Raw genomic sequence first — 22887 nt, forward strand, 5'->3', positions numbered from 1 at the left:
ACAAATATATAAAAAACTATATATTATTATAATAATAAAAAATCATAAAAACGAATACAAATATCAGTTTCAATGATCCAATGAAAAAACAAAACAAAAAAATACTACTAAAAGTCAAAAACCAAAAAGACACAAAATAAAAAGAAGAAAGAAAAAAAAAGAAACTACTATTCATAGCCACTTTCCAAATGTATATATATATATATATATATATATTAAATAATAGTATAATAGTGCTTTCCTCCCACGCTATGTGGCGGGAGCTCAGTTGGTATTGGTTCCGTTCGTTTTGCCCGACAATCGCTATAAAAATTGAAAGAGAAAACTAAAAAATAAAGTTGTGATATGCTTAAAAGGATATCGACACATGTTTTACATAAATCGAAAAGCATAAAAACAAATACCAGTTCAGCTACTAACGATATTGGTATCGATGTTGTTTGGTCAAAATGAGTCTTGTTGGTCACGTATCGATACTCGTATAGTCTACAATACAAAAATCTACATTTTTCAATATTTTTACCGACACTTGTATGGTTTACTCTAAAAAAGATACATTGATTTGAATACCAAAAAATAGATTCATATTCAACGACGACTTTGATTCGATTAGTGCAAAAGGGGCCCAGTATCCATTTTCAATATAATTTATATCGCAGTGTTGGAAAAAATAACCCTAGTTGCGGAGTTTGTTAAAACTTAAAAGAAATAATATGTTAACATATGCAAGTTATTAAAAAGTCAAAGTAAATGATGCATAACATATTATTAAAATATTTAAAAGAATACTTAAAAATTTTAATCAAAAATTTATAAAAAAAAATATATATTGAAAAGTATGAAAATTAAAAAAAAAATATTGGAAATTATGAAATCGCTATTCATCGAGACTTCATATTCATATGTATAACTAGGTTATATGCCCGCGCGTTGCGGCGGTATATTACCGCGGCATTCGATTGTCATCGGTTTGGTTCGTTACAATACCGTTACGATACATGCACTTGGTACAGAAATTAACAAGTGTTTTACATCAACCGAAATGATAAAAACGAACATCGGTATCGGCGCTGATGTTGTTCAAAAGGTACCGATCGGTTCAGAACATCATGTTACTGGCAACGGTATTCATTTATCTACATATTAACATGTATCGAAACCAAAAACCATAAAATAAAATACATATACCAGTATCGATGTTGTGCAATATGGTACGGTACGGTAGTGATATGGTGTCAGTTTATCGAAACAAAAAACAATAAAATCAAATACCGATATCGATATCGTTGTTGTTTGGTTGGTTTCGATTCAATTCGCTATGATAGCGGCACAATATCTCTTATGTGTTTGAAGTTTAAGGTTTAGGATACTTATTATTTTAAATATGTATAATGTAATAGTAAGTTTTGTTACGATATTCATTTTCTTTATAAATGTTTTGCTCTTTTTGCAATTTGATTATACATAAAGGTTGAATACCTAACTATACAAAATATATTAGAAAAAAAAAACCAAAAAAATCAACTGTTTATGGAGCTTTTTTACGATTTTAGCACTTCATAACTTTCTTATTCTCAATAATTAATTACTCAATATTCTATCATGACACTCTTATCCAAACACTCTATTCAATTCTCAATAAAAATTAATTACGCAATATTCTATCATATAGCACTGTTCATCCATGCTTTAAGATACAACAAACATGTACATTATCAAATTATTAAAAGCGTGTGTCGGTTATTTTTCTTATTATTGCTATTATATCTTATAATCATTTTGAGCATATTATGTTTTTAAACTTGTAGCTTTAAGAGACGATGTTTTATAAAATTTGGAGATGTCGATGTTATGTTTTTATTTTTATCTACGTGTAGACATAATTTTTACTCAAAACCGAGTTATGAATAGTAATGTACAAGTAACCAAAACATAAATTACAGGTCATCAAAGCTACGTCACAATTTGTTTTTTTTTTCTTTTATAAAATGGAGTCTATCATTTTTGTTATTTTGGTGATATCATACGTCTTATAAATTTCTAAGATACCGTTGTGACGTGTTGATTTTCATTTACAATAAGGGTCAAATATAGTTGATTTTTCTAATTTGTCATGAGAAATGAACTGGTATTGTCCGAAGAACATCAATATCGGTATTGTATTCATTTCTTATGGTTTTCTAGACATGGCCTATTTTAGTAATATAATATAATGCATACTTCGAATATACCATTGCAACGTGATTATTTTTATCTATGGTTCGAAATATAATTGATTTGTTTTCATTACAATGAAAACCCAACCGATACCGTTAGAACAAAACCGATACCACTACCATATTCGTTATATATGGCTGTCTCGGCATGGCGGTATATAAGCTACTGCGCTTGCTAGAATGATAATGATAACTAACAAATTGAACCGATGTTGGCCAAACAACATTGGTGTCGCTACACATGTTTTTGTAGTGTTCGGTTAATGTAAAACACATATCGGTATCCTATCAACCATATCTTTTTCGGTCACTATACCAAGCGTCAGTATCATACTAGTATACTAGTATGGTACAGTAACAAACCAAACAGATAACATAACGAACCGAACCATTACCAACCGAAAACTCGCTGCGAACCTTGGAAAATCCCACTAGTTGTTAGAAAGGTATTTAAACAATTACATGAAATGATAACAAAAGTATTTTACATTAAAACAAGCAAGTAAATTCATTATCCGAAATAACTTATTGCAAAACCTTATTAAGTTTTCTTTTTAATCCACCCTAATAGGTATTAACACATACAGTTGCAAATGAACCGAATGAACATGGATAAGGTTGTGTTCATGTTCGTTTGTTAAGGTTTTGTGAACTAGTGAATCGTTCATAAACACACTAACGGAAGAAATTATATGCTCGTGTGCGTTTATTAAGAAAAATTCAGTTGTTTGTGAACACGTACAGGTTAACACAAACGAACATTTAACATGCAACTAAATAAAAAACACTATTAACATTAAACATTAGAAAAATTACATCTACCAAATGATAAGTCAAATAATACTAAGTTAGAGATAACTATCCAAAATTACTTAGACATGAATACATGATTTAATTCATAAACAAATAAAAATATAACACTATAAAGATCTAACAAGGAAAATTCATGGTCCTTTTTCGTTTTCAGCATTGTGTTCATGGAACACTAGTAAATGGAATAGATAACATCTTTAAGAGATGTAATTGAGGGAAGTTTTACGACAACAAATGAGAGTTAGTTGGATGTTTTGAATGACGATTAGATCGCTTTATGTGTGCGGTACAATGCAACGGGTTTTTGTTCGACCTATGGGAGAAGTTTATGTTCGGTTTCGGGTTCATTGTTGTTGTTGTTTGTTTTAAGTGGGTCTTTAACGTGTTTCGTGAGTGTTTATTTGTATTTTTCATTTTTTTTCTTTGTATTTGTAATAGGGTTGGTTTCTCTAACGTCTGTAATGTAGATTCGTTTTGTTGTTTTGTCTAGGTTTTTGCTAGTCAAGTTTCTGTTTTCTAATTAAGTTGTAGATGTTATAATGGTTTACAATTTCAAATGTACGGCAGCGACATACTTATTTCTAAGATTTGAAAAATGGTTGATTTTTTTATTTATCATGAAAACCGAACCGATACGGTGCAAACAAGCTGGTATTGGCACCGTATCCTTTTTTATGGTTCTCTCGGCATGTGGTATATAAGCTTATAGCGGTTGTCGGTACGGTAACAATTACTTATGAATCGTACTGATATCGGCCAGACAACATTGGTGTCGGTACCAATATTCATTTTTGTAATTTTCGATCTATGTAAAATACATGTCAGGAATATCTCTTGCTGTAGACCGAGCCCTGGTATCAAACCGATAAAGTAACATACGGAACAGGTAACTATAACAAACCTGTTTGCGAGGCTTAGAAATTCTCACTAGTTTTTTTTTTTTTTTTTTTGAATGACCAACAAAATATTTTATTGCTCGCCAATCGGCTAAAGAGGCTAGTAACCAAACAACATACATCAAACATAAATTCCCACTAGTTGTTATAAAGAGATTTAAACAATCACATGAAACGATAACAAAAGTCTTTTACATTAAAACACGTAACTTACGTAAGTAAATTCACTATTCACAATAACAACTTATTGTAAAATTTATTAAGTTTCTTGTAATCTGCCCTAATAGATATGAACACACGTTACAAACCAATGCAATTGAGAGTTCACTTAAGCACTCTTACAATTTGACTCCCTTAGTTTCCGTTCATCTGATAGTTCTTTTGCAAACCTACATTGTGAAAAGAAAAAAAAAAGGATTATTAAGTTGTACCTTAATAAACGCAGGGGTTTTTTTTTTATAAATGGTGTCAAGGGCAATTTCGTAACGTAGTTGTACCTCTTCAGTGCTTCACGGTTTGAACCACCATTCGGGACCGGTTCAACGTCTCCGGTATCAGAATTCACACGAGAGACTAGACTGTCAAGTAACCGTTCACCAACTTTCACCAGCTCGTCCAAATTCTTCATTGTTGCAACATCCACTGAAGCCAAGTCTCCAGTCAATGTGTCATCCTATTTTTTACACAGGAGTATATGACATTATCTGGTGAGGTAGATTTTAAGAGGAAAAATTGAATAGATTTCAATTCATATGACATTATTAGGTAAGTATAGATTTAATGAGGAAAGAATGAATGGATTTCAATTCAAACTTGTATCAAAATTTAAATTATTGTTAGAAATAACTTTCAATTTAAGGGTTTTTTTTATTTTATTTATTTATTTTTTTATTTTTTTATTTTTTGTGAACGACAATTTTGGATCACTAAAGGACCACTAGAGTATTATCATGACACCAGCGGAACCACCCAATCATATCCATCACCATTAGACAATTATGCATATACACAACCCAATAAATCTGGTAAAAAACCCCCATTGTGAAAATCAAACCCATAACTAAGTGGTCATAAGTCTTATCTCACCAAAAGATGTCACTAGGTTATAATATCACGGGCTCAAATTAAGTTTTTATTTATAAGAATATTCGTTTCATAGATAATTCATATACAATAACATAGATAATTCATATAAAAGAGTAAATTACTGTTTTGGTCCCTGTGGTTTAACCAGTTTAACCATTTCAGTTCAAAAAGAAATCTTTTATAACATATCAGACCCCAATGTTGCATTTTATAACGGTTTTGGCCCCTGACACTAACTTGGTTACTTTTTTGCAGTTAAATGTAAGGGTAATTAGGTTATTATATATCTTAGGGGTTGTTTTTGATAATTACAAAGTTCTTTTAATATTTAAATTACTCAAGTTTTTTTATTATTTCGTTATTTTCACTATTATTATTTAACAAAATACGTTTTAAATATAAAAATAAAAATGTATTTTCATTAACCGTTTATTTTTATAAAAGTCGTTTTAAAAAATAATTTGTTGTTTTACATTTTGTTTAAACCATCTATCGTTTTTTATATTTTTCTTTTTTAAACCATTTGTTTTTTTTAATCTTTCTTTTTAAAGTCGTTTGTATTTTGAAGTATTTTTAAAACACTTCATTTTATATCATTTTTAAATCATTTATTTTTTAAACACTTACAAACTACTTACTTTTTAGGTTGTTAATTATTTGGATTTTACAAAACGACGTGTATAAAAAACAAATGAAATGCAAGATTTGAAACAAAAAGAAACATTCTAATAAAAACTTTGCAAAAGATCGTTCATTTTTCAAACTTTTTTTTAGAATTGTTTATTTCTTTTTCGAATCTTACATCTTTGGATCGTTTGTTTATTCAAAATTCGTTATTTTTTCACCTTTCGTTTATTAAATTCGTGCATTTTCTAGTTGCTTACACTTGTTAAATTATTTTTTAAGGTTTTGTTTTTTTATAAACATCATTTTTTTAATCTTTGTTTTTTAAACCACTCGTTCGTTTAAAATCGATCGTTTTTAAATTCCTTTGATTTTTGAAATCGTACTTTCTGAAGTTATTTTTCCCTAACGGCTATGAGTAAACTAAATACAAAGTTTCAAAAATGAACGATATCAAAAACGGTTTTAAAAGGAACGGTTTAAAAAGAAACGCTTTTAAAAATTAATGACTAAAAAACTAATTGTTTAAAAAAGTTAAAATAAATGATTTTAAAAAGAACGGTATAAAATGAATCTTTTAAGAAAAACAATAAAAGACAAACAACTTTAAAAAGAACGATTTTATTAAACAAGCAGTTTAAAAATAAATAATTTTAAAAACAACAGATGGTTTAAAAAAGTTTAAAAAGCAAATGATTTTAAGAACGGCGTTTATAAAAACAAACGCTTAATCAAAATACATATTTATTTGTATATATAAAACATATTTTATTAAATAATAATCGTGAAAATAACAAAATAATAAAAAAACTTGAATAATTGCATTCATAATCTCTTAAATATTAAAAGAATTTTGTAATTATCAAAAATAGCCTCTAAGGTATATAATGATCTAATGACCTAATCAAAAATAGCTTTTGATTTTTCAGATTCTGACTGGCACACTGACATGTAACAGGTTTGTCTGTTACACTAATTTTACATGTAGCATGATGTAAAATGTGATGTTTCATCTACATAAACGGGCGAAAGATGTGTAACATATCAACTTTCTCTTTCGTGACAATGTTTTTACATGTCCGAATATGAAAAAGTAATGTAACACATGGCAACTTGTGTCCATTTATTGAGGTTTTTGAGTTTTCTCAACTCAAAATAGTTTTTCCTCTATACCTCCCATATATAAATATATAGAGTGGGGAAAAGTGTGTTTTTCCTAAAAAGTGTAAAAAGTCATAAAACACAATAATTTTAGGCATAAAACACACCTAAAACTCACAAATAATAGAATGAATATTACTAAAACACCATATTCAAACTCTAATAGTCCATAAAAACTTCAAACACACCATCGTAGAACTATGAATATAAAACACACAATGCTAAACAACATAAAACACAATAATATTTGTCATTCCACAATCAGAGCCTTAACATCTAAAACACAACACAAAACCCACATACATGATGTTTTAGTAATCTTCATCATATTATTTGTGGGTTTTTGGTGTGTTTTATGGTTGACATTACGGTGTTTTATGACTTTTTACACTTTTTAGGAAATTTGGACTTTCTGGCCAACTCCTATCCTATATATATATATATAGGGGAGGGTTCAAATAAGAAGAAATTCTTTGTAAGAAGAAAAAAGAAGAAACTTCAACCAATAGGAATGCTTCATTAGACTTCATTTAATATTTGTACTTAATGTAACTATAAGGGTATATTAGTAAATTTACATACATCATTAATTGGTAGTTTCATCTTTAATAACTAACTATATTAAATTTGTAACTTATTTTTAAGATATATATTTTTCACAAAAAATAAAAATAAAAATTCATTTATAGTGTAGGATAAATTACGAGTTGTGTAGGATAAATTTCAATATGTGTAGGATAAATTTCGAAATGTGTAGGATAACTTTTGATATGTGTAGGCAAAAATATTTAGTGTGGAGGATTGTAGTCTTAATGACTAATTAATTAGTCAAACATAATAATAAATGAGATGAGAAAAAAATTATTTAATGTTTTACAATTGTACCCTTTTATTCTTTTCTTCTCAATAAAAATTTCTTCTCAAATGAACCCTCCCCTATATATATATATATATATATATATATATAGTAGGGTTTGCACGAAAAGTGTGGTTTTTCCTAGAAAGTCTAGGAAGCGATCTGGTCCATCCGATTAGTGTGTTTAAGGGTTGAGATTAAATCAATGACAATCTTGTAATATTTGAGTTTAATTAATTGATTGTTTTAAATGAGTAGGGGCAATTTTGTCAATGGCCGTGTTTTAAATCAATTAGATAACCGCCCAGTTCCTAAATTCAAGCGATTTTCCCTCTCTCTCTCCAAACCCATCTTGGAAACCCCAATCCCTACCAAAAATAACTACAATCATGGAAGAAGATAACTTTAGAAACGATGGAGAGCACCGGATCAAATTAAAACACTTCTCCATCTCCACCATCTCCGAGTTCATCATCACCATTCAAATATTGTTCTTATCATCTCCGTTTTCTTGACGATGTGTTTTAATAGTAAGCAAATTAATACAGTTGTGTTTTAGCAGCAAGCAGATTCATACAGTTGTGGTTTAGCATCCAGATTCATACAGATGTGTTTTAACAGCAAGCAGATTTATACAGTTGTGTTTTAGCATTCAGATTCATACAGATGTGTTTTAACAGCAAACAGATTCATACAGTTGTGTTTTAACAGCAAGCAGATTCATACAGATGTGTTTTAACAGCAAGCAGATTCATACAGTTGTGTTTTAGCATTCAGATTCATACAGTTGTGTTTTAGCATCCAGATTCATACAGATGTGTTTTAACAGCAAGCGGATTCATACAGTTGTGTTTTAGTATTCAGATTCATACAGTTGTGTTTTAACAACAAACAGATTCATACAGTTGTGTTTTAACAGCAAGTAGATTCATACAGATGTGTTTTAACAGCAAGCAGATTCATACAGTTGTGTTTTAGCATTCAGATTCATACAGTTGTGTTTTAGCATCCAGATTCATACAGATGTGTTTTAACAGCAAGCAGATTCATACAGTTGTGTTTTAGCATTCAGATTCATACAGTTGTGTTTTAACAGCAAACAGATTCATACAGTTGTGTTTTAACAGCAATCAGATTCATACAGTTGTGTTTTAGCATTCAGATTCATACAATTGTGTTTTAACAGCAATCAGATTCATACCCCCTGTGTTTTGTCATCTTTATATTGTGGGAGCTATAAAAAAATTGACTTTAGCCCTGTAAACTGTTAAAACACAGCACCAAGAACATGCTGATAAATTCCAGTAATCTTCTGAACAATGGAATATGCGATGTAATGTGACATGGAATTTTAGTTAATGAACACATTGACTTCCAGATTTGAATTCGAAAATAATAAAAATTCCGAAAATCATGGAATTTTAGTTAATGAAGATACATTCCAAAAATAAAATTAAAATGTGAAATTACATGATAGCCCTTCTACTTAAAATCCCTCAATGACACATATCCAATTCTTATTCCTTCCTAGACTTTATAGGAAAAATAGACTTTCCACCCAACTCCTAATATATATATATATATATATATATATATATATATATATATATATATATATATAGAGAGAGAGAGAGAGAGATTCAAAAATGGGTTGATGCACAAAGTGAAATTAACGTGTGAATGGTACAAACCACCATAATGTGTCACTTGGCCCGCAGACGAGGACATATGCATCCGCAACAATTACGCAGAAATGTAAATGTGTACTCAACTAAATATAACTAATTATGTATAATATTGTGCAACATATATAAAATAATTACTCAAATTTATTACATAACGCATATAAACAATTACTCAATATGCGGAGGTTCAAATTAGAAGAAATTCTTTGTAAGAAGAAAAAAGAAGAAATTTCAACCAATAATAATGTTTCATTTTACTTCATTTAATATTTACATTTAATTTTATTTTAAGGGTATATTGGTAAACTTACTTAGATCATTAATTTGTATTCTTCCTCTTTAATAACTAAGTAAATTAAATGTGTAACTCCTTTTTAAAAAATATTTTTTTTCAAATTAAAAAACAACTTAATTTAAAGTGTAGAATAAATTACAATGTGTGTAAAATATATTTCGAGGTGTGTAAGATAAATTTCGACCTGTATAGGATAAAATTCTATAAATTGTAGGGTATATGTAAGAAAATTTTAATATGTGTAGATTTTATAAATTATATGTAGGATAATTAATGATTAGTTAAAGAAAGAAAAATTATTGAGATGAATTATAATGAATTAGTATTTTACCAATATTTTATTTCTTCTTTTTCTTCTTTCAATAATTTTCTCCTCATTTGATCCTCTCCTACTCAATATATGTATTAATTACTTGATATATGTAAAAATTACATATCTCTGTTTATAATTGTGTATCGTCAAAGTACACACTTTATACGCAACATGTAGTTGTTTTTCTTTACATTCATGGTTTTTTTTCTTAAATAAATATATATGAAGACTATAATCAAATTAAAGAGAATAAAATATTTGATTTTATAGCGAAACCTTTTTTAATATTTGTGTCTTTCTTAACACATGTCCAGTAACATACATGAGTATATGAACTACCATCAAGCATACCTGAATGCGAATATAACAATTGAGAGAATGTAGAGCTTCAAAGACGACATTGTTATGAAAACCAACCAAATCGGCACTCGCTTCAGTAAAAGCTTCAATCAACGGGGCTCCTTTACTTGCTAACCACCCAAGTACTCCCCATTTCGCAGCCATTTTTGCATTAAATCGGGGTGGTATTATCTTCTCCTTGCCTGTCCCCAATGATATAACAAGATATCTCCCATAATCTAAAGGTTCGATTGGGAAGAATTTAGGATCTTTTTTCATTACTTGCCTTGTTACTTCCCCCATAGCAACCAAGGTCTGCCAAACGAGACACAAGTGTTTAGATTTGATAATCTGATGTATAAGAGTACTTGCATGAGATGTACTAAATGTCTAACATCATGCATGACAAATGTACTATGTAAATGAGGTGTTGTAATCAACGATTAAAAGGTTGCACTTTGTGGACTTGTTTGCACGAAGTGTTTGTAGGAGGGTCAACCTAACTTATTTCAAGGCATATTGCTAAAATTATTAAAATAGGCATGTTGACGATCAAAATTAGCAAATTAGACATTTAATTTTTCTCATTAGAAAACTAGGTAAAACTAGTATGAAGGAACTAATCAGAAATCACCAAGTAAGCAAAACCTGCTAAGGAGTCTTAATCTTAGCCGACACTAGAACAATAAAAGGTACAACGGGTCCATAAAATAACTAATCAAATAATTTCACTTATAAAGTTTGGACTCCATTTTAGCCAATGTGCTAAAGGAGCCGGTTCCATCTTTGCTAGCACATAAATTATTTGATTGGTGGAAGGATTTCTTTAGCTCGTTGGCCGAAATAGAAGTATAGAACCGACATTTTACACTTGTAATTATTTAATTGGTTATTTTGTGGACCACACGTACTTTTATCGGGTTTAGTCTCGTCTCTATAGTTTCACCTATGTCGGCCTTGCAGGAGGTATGGGCGACCGCCTAGGGCCTATTCTCCCAGGGGGTCTGAATTTTTCTTTTTGAAATTATGTGTGTGTGTGTATATATATGATTTGGTTCAATTAAGAACAACAATGAGTTGTGAGAACCATGAGAACTCCTACTTCTCGCACGAGTTGGGTCACCATAATATAGATGAAAATGTTATAAATACGACTGTAAAAACAAAAACAAAAAAATTTATCGAGTCGGTAGTTACACCTTATGTAAATTTGTTTACGGCGATGTAAAGTTTCTTACATCACTACTAAATTTTTTTACACCTAATGTAAATTTTTACATGCGACATTTTTTTATTTATTTTTCGTTGAAACAAGTGACTTTTTTAAGATTTTTGAGAATTTAAAAAAAAAACTTTTGAAATACCTACTTCTCATGATTCTCAAAACTTAAGGTAGTTCTCATTTTACCTTTTTCATATATATATATAACAGTTAAACCTATTTATTAATCAAAACCCAACTAGCTTAACTTATACCTTAGTTAAAAAACGTCTCATTAGTTTAAATTAAACTCATTTATAATTTAAAACCCAAATAAAAAGCCTCAGTAAGTTTTACAATAAACTCAACAATGAAATTTAGACTGAATAAAAAAATAGACTGATTTTAGGAGAGCAAGTTATCTCGCCCAAGCCCAAAATATTTTTATGGACTCTCTAGGATGAACCTGCAACCTCGATTGCTTGTTTATCTCTTATTAGTTCTTTTTGAATCATCTACTTTTCTAATGAAAAATTTCGTCGTCAATTTTGTTAATTTCGATTGTCAATCTGTCTATTTTGATGATTTTTTTGTCTTTTTTTTCCATCATAAGAAAACTTAGAAAAAAATCATCCATATTATCCGTACTTGGGACCCCAAATGCTAAATCTCTAATTCATAAATGAAAGGGTTAAAACAAATTTAATTTGGATACCAAATTGTTTAATAATTTTTTTAAAAAAATATATATATATTTCAAAAATAATTATTTACATGTGACAAAATAGTCAATCAAATTATTCTTTTCTGTGTGTATTTTAAGTATCTATTATAATTTGTAACATGAAAATTGTATTTAACTTTAGAGATCTTTCAACATTTTTAATAAAATTTTTGTTTCAGTAAAAACCAAAGTAATTAAATTCTTTCAAATTTGACGTTGTAGCTAACACAATAAAAAGTCGTTCACAAATATATACATAGAAGTATTTTATTTTGGAGAGTTGTACTCACAGTTGTACTAACAAGGGCTGCTCGTTGTAACTTACCGGGTTATTGGCCACAATGCCACCATCAATAAGATTAAACTCCCGATCACCTTTTCGAAAACAATGAGCTGGGAGGTACGTAGGTGCCGCAGATGTACCGATGCATATTATTAATCTTATTCAATCTTAAACAGCTTCAACTTCTTAATTAATAAGGCTGGAGGGTATGGAGAGCCTCATCCCTAAGGGGATGGGCCGTCACGTCACCGCCACGTAGGAGGGGCTTAAAGGGGATGGACCTAGGGGGTGGGGGATGAACCCCTTTATATATATATATGCATGTATGTATAGGTATATGTGAGAGAAGGGAGGCACGGCGAGTGGGAGCCGAAAAGGACTAGCTGGGCCGAGGGGGCGGTATGGGGGACCGGCGTCGGGCCAGGCCAGCCTAAGCCGGCCCCCATACCGTCTGGTCTAATGGAATCGCGCAAAAACTAGCTACTTGAAACGTTTTTAATTTAACTAAAAACTTTCAGTTACTGTCTAAATATCCCCCAACAAATTCTCTCTTTAAAAACACCACTCTCTCCCCTCTCTCATCTCTTCTCCATACACTCACATAACTCATATTTTCTAGTTTTTCACCACAAATTAAACCACACTCTCTCCTTAAAAACAACTTCACCCAATAATAAAAATATCAAAAATTTGCCACATCACCAAAAACACATCTCAAATATGCCTTATTGGTGATGCTCTGAGAGCATCCCCAATAAGGGGTATTTTTTCTCATTTTTGAGGGTGCTTAGTTGACACATGCCCAAACAATCATCTTTTTTCTCTCATTTGTCCCTCTCACAAACACATTTCTTCTCTCTCTCCTCTCTTCTCTCTCCTCTCTACACTCACATAACTCACATCCATCCATTTTTTCTCATTTTTCCTCACAAACATCTTCACACCCTCTCTCCTCCACCTCACACCCTCTCTCCTCCACATCACTTTCTCTCTCCCTAAAAACACCAACATATTCCCTTAGGCCGTGGGGTATGGGGCGGGAGTTTTGGCGTGGGTTGGGGTAAAATGCCCAAGTCACCACCCCGGGTGGGCTTGGGTTGTGGCGTGGCCCCTTGGGGCTTGGCTTTCAAGCCGGGCGTGGGGCGGTTTGGCCAAGCTAGCTGGCGGACTATCATTTGCTCACCTCGCCACGTCAGGCGGGTGTTTAAAATTTTGAAATTTAAAATTCAAAATGGTCCCCCCCATCCCCCCATCTTCTATAACCGCCACCCGGGTCACCCAAAGGCCCTATATATTGCAACCCCAACCCCACTGGTCCCCCATCCCACGAACCAAACACCCCACCGGCTACACCCGCTGTCTTGAACCCGCTACCCCGCTGGTCCCCCCATCCCACGAACCCAAGAAGAAATGGCATCCTGGACCCATCAAGAAGAAATGACACTCGTAACAAGCGTCGTCGACGCTATGAAGGGGAGGCCACCAGGCCAAACAAAATATTGGGCGGAAGCATTTGCGGCCTACCGACAAAACGTCGGTAACGACCGCCACAACCTCAACGCGTGCCAACATAAATGGCGCGAGCTACGGCCCAAGCTCGAGCGTTTCAAGGCTTACTACGATGCGGTTCCCGGTGGCGAGTTAAGCCACGAGGACCGGGTGGCGGTGGCGAACATAGAGTTTCGAGGCAAGGAAAACAAGGCGTTCGACAAGATCGACCTTTTTGAAATTTTTTTAACGCTCTAGGTTTTTTTATTTTGTAATTATTAGAAATTATGTAATTTTTAGGATTATGTAATTTTTAAAATTTTAATGAAGTTGTAAGTTTTTTTATAAATGTTGTGTGATTTTTTATAAATTTTTTGTATTTTTTAAAAAAAAACAATTTATGCCACGCGGTTCACCCAACCCACACCCCGCCATACCCCGCGGACACGTAACCCGGTAGTGGGCTGGCTCCGCGGACACGTGTCACCAAATGCCCAACCCAAGCCCCAACTCCCACCCCATCATACCCCACGGCCTTACTGTGGATACTCTGAGTAGGCATGAGAAAGAAATAAGTTGGACAGGTGCCATGTCAGTCATTTTTTCTCCCCAAATTGTGGATGCTCTAAAGAATCTCTAAAACACAAAAGAAAATTTCATTTTGTCTAAGAAAATTAACAAAATAAACTTAATTGTTTGTAATTACGAAAATAGACGTTTGACTTTTTTCTTTTTATGTTCAAATTACACTCGATTAAAATCTTCAGTGCGAATCTTCTAGCTAGTCGCTTTAATTTTTTTCTTTTTAATTTATGGGTATCTGGTGCAACAATGAATCTGATGCGCTAAAATGATATAACCAGCCGCACCATTTCAAATCTGCTACGCCAAGCTGAAAGCCGCGGGGCTAAAAAAAACACTTGTGGCTCTTGCTTGTAGTGGCGATGTTTGATATTTCCGATTGAGGGCGGAAGTCACCGGACCTAAAAATTTCTATAAAACCAGGGGTCGAAAACGTATATACCCAAAAATTTCTATACGAACCACTACTGAGCGAAAAGTTCGGGGGGTTGGCCGCCCCCTCCCGCCTCTTAAAAGCTTCGTTCATGCTTGTTTGATCAGTAATATATAAAAATTCAAAGCTATTTTGTTAATTTTCTCGGTAAAAATAGATATGTTTGTGATTTTCCAATGACCAAAATTGGGAGGTTTTCTTTAAAAAAAAAAAAAAAAAAAAAAAAAAAAAAAAAAAAAAAAACAGACCTGAAATGAGCTAAAGATCACAGGTTGCATTTTCTGTATGTCAAAAGTAGGGATGACAACGTTGGTCAACGTCTGATTCAACTTTGTTGTTCCTAGTAAGCTCTTCACTAGGTTTTGAAGGTACTTCCCGTTGTACTTTGGGCCTAGCAGCGCCTTGAACAGCCCTATAATCCAAGCAAATGGCCCCCTAAATTTGCTCAAGAAAACATAAACAATCATGAATGAAATATAAAGTATTCAGCATGATGGTGATTAATGAAGATCTTGGAGTTCATATTTCATCTTTACCTTCTTTGTGGGAAAATTTTGGGAGTGTTTTCAAGATAAAATGGAACGATGTCTTTTGCAGCATACAAAGGTCTGTCATTTTTGTCCGGAGCCGTTAGCATTGCTGTCACTAGACCACCGGTGCTTGTTCCTGCAATCACATCGAAATAATCTGCTAGCCTCGCTTCCTCGCCATCTAACTCCTGCGGACATATATATGTGTGTGTTTATGTTCTCATCATTTTAATATTATCGGCGCATGTATCACAAATGGTCTTGTAAAAGTGATCTAGCAACGTACCCTTGAATTTTTTTTATTACCTATAGCAGGTGGTGTAGGAACAAGATTGGCAAGAGGGTTTTTTTTTTTTTTTGAAACTTCTTGTACTTCAAGGTAGTTCACTACCCATGGATGGCAAGCGAATTCCATAGAGTTTATTGAAAAAAAAATGATTAATTAGTTCGGTGAAAAATTTATTAGATCGAATTCGCTTACATAAGTAACAAACTGTCTAGAAGTATAAAAAATTTAAAAAAAAAACACACCAAGATCAAAGTACGTACGAGTCAGTCACGTATCTAAAACAACCTACTTTCAAAAAAAATCAGCAACCCTTCGAGTCACTTGTTCAAGTGGCATTAGCTAGGTCCCAAGCAATTTTTTTCAATGTATGTATGTATTCAGAAATTCATGCATGCATTTGAGAATCGTACCTGAAGCTGTGACTCAAGGTACTCAAGAATGACACCAGGAATGACACCTCTGATGCCTCCACCGTCTATGCTAAGAACGGTTATGCGCTTTCCGGTATTAGGTGGTCGGGTTCCTACATGGTTTGTTTTTGGCCTTTCGCTGGTCATCGAAATTATAGAGTCTTGACCTAAGTTGAAGTGATGTGCTTTTAGTATTAAGGTGACTGAGTTGCTTTATATGAGGGTTGTACACCACAATCGAATAAGACATACCGGCCGTAAGCAATGTATATAAATAAATAAATAAATTGTCTAGTAATATATTTTAGGTTAAGCATACTTTCAATCTTAATATCTTATTCTATTCCTTTTACAACTGCAATATGATGTAGGGAGACCAGATGCCGGTTGTCACATGAATTATATAACATATGGTATAATTTAAACCTCTTAAAACTTTGAGTTAAGTTTGATTTTCTAATGTTCGTCCATTTTAAGTAATCGAGTATCAACCTTGTTTTATTTAACACATCATTGATTTTCTAATGTTTGTCTATTTTAAGTAATCGAGTACCAACCTTATTTTATTTAACATATTCTTCTAAAATACTAACTTTGTTCTTCTAAAATACTAACTTTGTTTTATCATCGTATATGTTAAAAAACGGACTTAGTACTCAAATAGTTAAAATGAACTATATCTTGACGGGTACCAACCTTGTTTTTTTATCATATCATAATCTGTGGTTAATTTCAAAAGGTTAACCTTCTTCTCCTAAAATACTAACTTTGTTTTATTATGGTGTATAGTTAAAAAAACGGAGTTAGTACTCAAATGTTTAAAATGAACTAAGGGTGTGTTTGGTTCGCTGGAATTCAGTGATATTAGAATTAATCTGAATTCTAACTCTTAAAGTGTTTAGTTTACATAATTTGTTGGAATTGGAATCTTAATTCCAAATTTCCAATCTTCAAGTGTTTAGTTGACAAAAGCATAGGAATTGGGCATAAATTCCTTTAACTAAAGGAATTCAAAATTCTTTCTACATATGAGGGAATTCAAGTAAACTCCTTGGAATTTTCGATCAGTTGACGTCGTCGCATCTGCCACCCCATCACCATCATCATGCCCGACCTCTGAGTCACTTTCTTGACCCGACCCGCACCGTTTCAACACGCACAATTTCCACCCGAACCATTTCGACGCGCACCGTTTCAACGTGCAGCATTTCGACCTGTACCGTTGTGACGCGCACAGTTTCAAACCGTACCATTGCGACAAGCACCGTTTCGACCCAAACCATTTTGATCTGAATCGTTTTAACGTGCACCGTTTCGACCTGTATCGTTTTTTACCTGAACCGTTTTGACGCACAATGTTTTGACAAAAACCGTTTCGGCCTGCGCCGTCTTAATTTGAACCAAGGGTTGTGGGGTCAGGGTGACAGATCCCAAATTATTTAACAACTAAACACATCAAAATTGGAATTGAGATTGGGGAATTCCAACAATTTCCAATTCTTATTGGAATGTTTAAATTCCAAATCAGTTAATCCAAATTCCAATTCATATACAAATTCGTGAACCAAACACACCATAATATTATGAACGCAAAAAGGAATTTAACTTTTAAAATTTAAAGGCTTATTGGATTTTATCACCCCCAGCTATTGGCCATTGGTCATTGCTACCCCCAACTTAACACTTAGTCTGTTCTGGCACCACTATGTTAACCGGGCACAGTTAGGGTTTTTGCCTACATGTTACCCCTTTTCCAACGTGACTATTATGACGTGTCATATGCTCCTTTCTCAACACTTTAAAAGCTTGGTAAAGTGTAGAACAAAACCCTAATCTTCATCAACGTGCCCTCAGGGTCGAATCGAGACCAATTCAAGCCCTAATTTCCTCCATATTCATTCATTAATCTGAAATACACACCCTAAGCTCGAATCAACATGAGTTCCTCTTCCAATTCTTCATGTAGTGTAAATAGAAAATATAAAATATTCAAGGTCGATTTGGAGGGAAACTTGTATTGTCATCATGAAATGGTGATGAATTTTATAGTTGCTCATAATGGCCTGTAAGTTCTTTCCTTATGGATCGAACATATTTTTTTGGTTGAAAATCTGAAGTGGTAATCTTTGTGTGTAGATATCCGACTGCAAGTTCTGTATGTGGAAACAAGATTTTGACAAATTGTTCATAGCTCTTTCAAATGCCAGTTCAAGTGCAATGATAACAAATCATGTAAGTTACCAAGAGTTAAAGAATGAGAATTTGCAATTGCAGAACATGTTACTAATAGAAAAGAACAAGAATCTGGATGGACAAATATGTGCCAAAGAGTCCATGTGGAAGCGGCCATTTGTGTTTACTTTTTTATTTATCATTGCCCTATGTTTGTACTTGTTGAAGTAGTTATTGTATTTGGTTGTATACTATTGAACTTATGAATGAAATTCCACAATTCCCATATGTGTTATAGCTGCACCATACTTGGTAAATGTGATAATAACCATTGCAAATGACCAAAATAACCATAAGAGTCTATGAGTGGTAACTTACCAAATGACAAAGTGACCACAATTCCCATTTATGTTAATGTTGTCCCTTAGTGACCATAACGCACTGCACTGGCAATGACAAAATGACAAAGTAACCACAACAGCCATTCCAAATGACCAAAATAACCAAAAGAGTCTATAAGAGGTAACTGCATTATAGTGACCAAATCATAAAGTGACCATAATCCACTGCACAAAGTAACCATTTGCAAACAATAAGGCAGTGACTATAACCATACTACACTGTAGTCACCATAAACATAATGTAGTGTTGTTACCAAGCTTCTATTTCCAAACAACCATAGTGCAGCTAAGAAACAATGCAATGTTATACAAAAGAGGCAATACATAATATCAGTTGACCTAGCTGACTTTTTGGATTGGGCTTTTGGTTACTGGGTATCTGGTTCAGTAGGCTTGAAACTGGAGTGGGCTTCAGGTATACTTATTGGACCTTGTTGCATAAGTACTTCAAAAAATGGTTCAAACCAGCCAAGAACCTTCATAGACAAGTCCAACACATCTTTATCATTAAGAAAGTGCCTAAGTTCTCCATCATCCGCATCCAAACCATACATATGAATGTCCCTTGAACTGTAAAAACCCGAATCCATTGCATAATCGTCTAGTTCAAAGTAGGAAATATAGTCAACATCTATTCTAACCAACTTTGATTCACCTCCGACGTACTTAGGTTGACGAAACCCTACTTCAATAATATCACCATACCAATGCATGACTTCCATTGCTTCCACCATATTCAATCAATGTATAAAATCAAAATGTTGCTAACCCTATGCTAAATCATACCTTGAAAACGAAATATTAAGGCTTGAATCTCGTCTTCATCTTTGATAATCCTCTGAGCTTTCGAATTAGGGCATGAGTTTCAGTTTGGAATGATGGAAATGTAAGTTCAAACAAAGGCTCACACCCAAGTTTTTATATTAGATCATGTGCAACGTAATTGCCACGTTATATGTCCACGTAGGAATGGGGGTGACACGTGGGCAAAAAACCTAATTGAGTTAGTGCTCAGTTAACAGAGTTGTGCCAGAACAAATTAAGTGTTAAGTTGGGGGTGTCGGGTATCAAAATGTTAGTTGGGGGTGGCAGCGGCCAATAGCCAATAGTTGAGGGTGATAAAATCTAATAACCCAAATTTAAATAAGGAAGAAAGGGACGTGTTAGGGTGGTAGTCGAGCGAGAAAGGATAGGCGACGGGTTCTCCTTTGTTTTGTTATTTTTTAATTTGCTAAAAATATATTATAAATGCAAAGTTTTTTTAATTTAACTTTGATGATAAATATATTAAAAATACCAAGTTTTTTTTTGACTTGTCACGTTGTGATCATACGGTCACATGAATGACATATATGCCATATCATCACATCATTAATGCAACTTAATGTATCGTTACAAATGAGATATTAGGCGTTTATAAAAATAAGAGCAAAATACCCGGATAGTCCCTGTGGTTTTGTAAAGTAACATCTGTAGTCCCCAACTTTTGGAAATTACACTAGTGCTCTTGTGGTTTACTTTTTGTTACTCGAATGGTCCCTGGAGTGGATGTCTGTCAGTGTTCACCATTAACTCCATATGAAATTACTTATTTACCTCTCTTTAAAAAAAATAAAAATACGAATATTATACACACTCATATTATTATATTGAAAGTGTTGGGCCACTTTTGTTTAAACACTAAACAACCTACCCCACCCCACCCACCCCACCTACCCACTCACTCCATCTTCTCCACCCCACCAACAACATCGACATTTCTAAACCCCTAACATCACTGCTGAGATCTGAGTTCAAGGCTTCTAAGGCTTTAAACGCAAAACAAGAACCATCAAAACCTGTTTCCACTCAATTTCAGTACCTTAAACACGAACTCTGAACACTTTAACCAGATTCTGACTAACCTGCAACTTCCGGTGATGATCTTTGCCCCCTAAAACCACCACCCGACCACCATACACCTCTCCCTCACCCTCTGATGCTTGACCAACCCCATCAGCAGCTGGGATACAACAACACCTCCCCCATACCCATTTCCGATCTTCAATTTGATTCATCCAATGCCGAAATCGTATGTATCTCACTTCAGTTGCATTTTTTCTTCATATATTGTTGATTTATTTGACTCGATTACACTCGTGTTGCATCATTTCTTCGCTTATTGATGATTTATCTAACCTAGTTTACACTCGATTACACTCGTGTTGTTGCATCGATTCTTCGTTTACCACCGGTGAGTTGGTGGTTATTACCGGCAGTTGTTGGATCGTTGATGGTTCAGAAGCTGTGTTCAAGGGTTTTGATGGGTGGTGTTTGGATACATGATGGACTTAATGTGCTGGATAAAGGGATCTGGGATGGAGGAGGGAGTTCCAGTGGCGAAGATGTTTATGTTGGTGGAGTTGCAGGTGGCGGCGGCTGGTGGTAAGTGGTGGAGGCAAATGGTGGTGAGTGAGTGTGTGTGAGAGAGAGAGAGACATACAAGGGCTTGGTGAATAAGAAGGTTGGTGGGTCCCACCTTTAATTTTAGTATATCTATTTGAGTGTTTTAATTTAATACTAAGGGGATGTTGGTCATTTTACGTGGAGTTAACGGAGAAAACTAACGGACATTGATGTGCACAAAATGCAACATATAAATTACATCAATTGTGGCATAAAACTAACCCTTTTTTAGTACTAACGTTGGAAAATGTGTGTTTTTGTCTTCCTTTTGTATTTTCAGGATTAAATGAGCTCAAATGAACAAAAGAAGCAAAAAGGCAGCTAAATCTAACATAAATACAAGAAAAGGAATAAACGTGGCATGCCCGACCCCCCCGACAGCATCTTCCCAAGCAAAAACAAGAGAACAGAAGGATGAACACTCCCCGTGCTCAGTGAGCACGGGGGCGTGCCCAAGTGTCTGCAGAAAAATCAAAGTTGTAGAAGCTTCTATCACCCACCACGGGGGTGTGCCCAGCGGACACGGGGCCGTGGTCAACTCTAAGATTCGCAGAATCTGAGTAAATCTTGATAGTACAGATACGCTTCTGCACACGGGGTCGTGCCCAGCGGACACGGGGGTGTGGTCAACTAATGCAGACAAACTGCAATTAATGAAGAAAGAGAAGGAGGATGGACACGGGGCCGTGCCCGAGCTGCTGTTCAGGCTATAAATAGGGGTGCTTGGCTTATTTGCAAACCATCCCTTGGCACACCACCTCTCTCACACTTCACCCACACTCCACCACCACCACAACACCATCATCCATCATCCATCATAGTGTGTGTGAGTAGTCTCGGGATCCAAGATTGATCGTAAGAGTTCTTGACAATCAAAGGCCATGTTTGCCTAAGTCTCTTACATCACTTGGTGAAGACAAACATTTAGTGTAATACTTTTTATTTTTAATCTTTTCGCACTTTTTATTTGGTTATGTATTAATGACTTTAATAACTAGTTTTATATGTTGAAGGTGATTCTTCCTTATCATTTGTCTGTCGTGTCTTGGCATTATTTTACTGTCTATATAAAATAAAAGATTTTCACCATTCATATCTCCGCGGTCTATATGGAGATATGTTGGCTACCTGGTCGGGGGTTAAGGGAATGGTTTGGTAAGAGTCTTGCCATTGTTCAGTGTATAGATCCTGCAAGGACCTGGGTCAAAATTAGTAGGACCTCCTTCAATACCCAATAGTATTGGATGGCGGGGGTCCAAACTCTTTGATCCCCTCATATGTAGACTACTATTAAAACTTTAACCCGGCTACTTAGGACTGTATCCCTGCTGACTCAGACTACTTAACCGAGGGTAACGTCACCTTCAAAAGAGGGGCCTACCACATTATGCATTAATTATCTTTCAATAATCCGACCCTTTATGATTGTATCCTTGCTGACTCAAACTACTGGGTTGAGGGTAACGTCACCTTCAAAAGAGGGGCCTACTACAGTAACTAAGATAATCTCTTAAAAAGTGCAAAAGTGCGGAAATAATCAAAGGTTACACTAAAGGCGAGTCGGATCCAAGTGATTCATCTTGTCTATCTGTTTTTATTTATTTTATTTTTATTTCCAGCATTTTAGTTTTTATTTTCTAGTTTA

The 22887-nt window shown here is 34.0% G+C and overlaps 1 protein-coding gene across 1 annotated transcript; it reads right to left on the reverse strand.

The window, feature by feature from the left end:
* Positions 1–4046: 4046 nt before the first annotated feature.
* On the reverse strand, positions 4047–16409 carry LOC110879056 (patatin-like protein 3). Its single transcript, XM_022127463.2, has 6 exons — positions 16225–16409; positions 15532–15713; positions 15244–15430; positions 10297–10599; positions 4423–4598; positions 4047–4314 (listed from the first exon to the last, which is right to left on the reverse strand). The coding sequence occupies exons 1-6, from the start codon at positions 16369–16371 to the stop codon at positions 4254–4256; spliced, it is 1056 nt and encodes a 351-aa protein (XP_021983155.1). The 5' UTR covers positions 16372–16409; the 3' UTR covers positions 4047–4253.
* Between the last annotated feature and the right edge of the window lie 6478 nt (positions 16410–22887).

This window comes from Helianthus annuus, chromosome 9 (assembly GCF_002127325.2).
Source record: "Helianthus annuus cultivar XRQ/B chromosome 9, HanXRQr2.0-SUNRISE, whole genome shotgun sequence".
In the NCBI taxonomy this organism is placed as follows: Eukaryota; Viridiplantae; Streptophyta; class Magnoliopsida; order Asterales; family Asteraceae; genus Helianthus; species Helianthus annuus.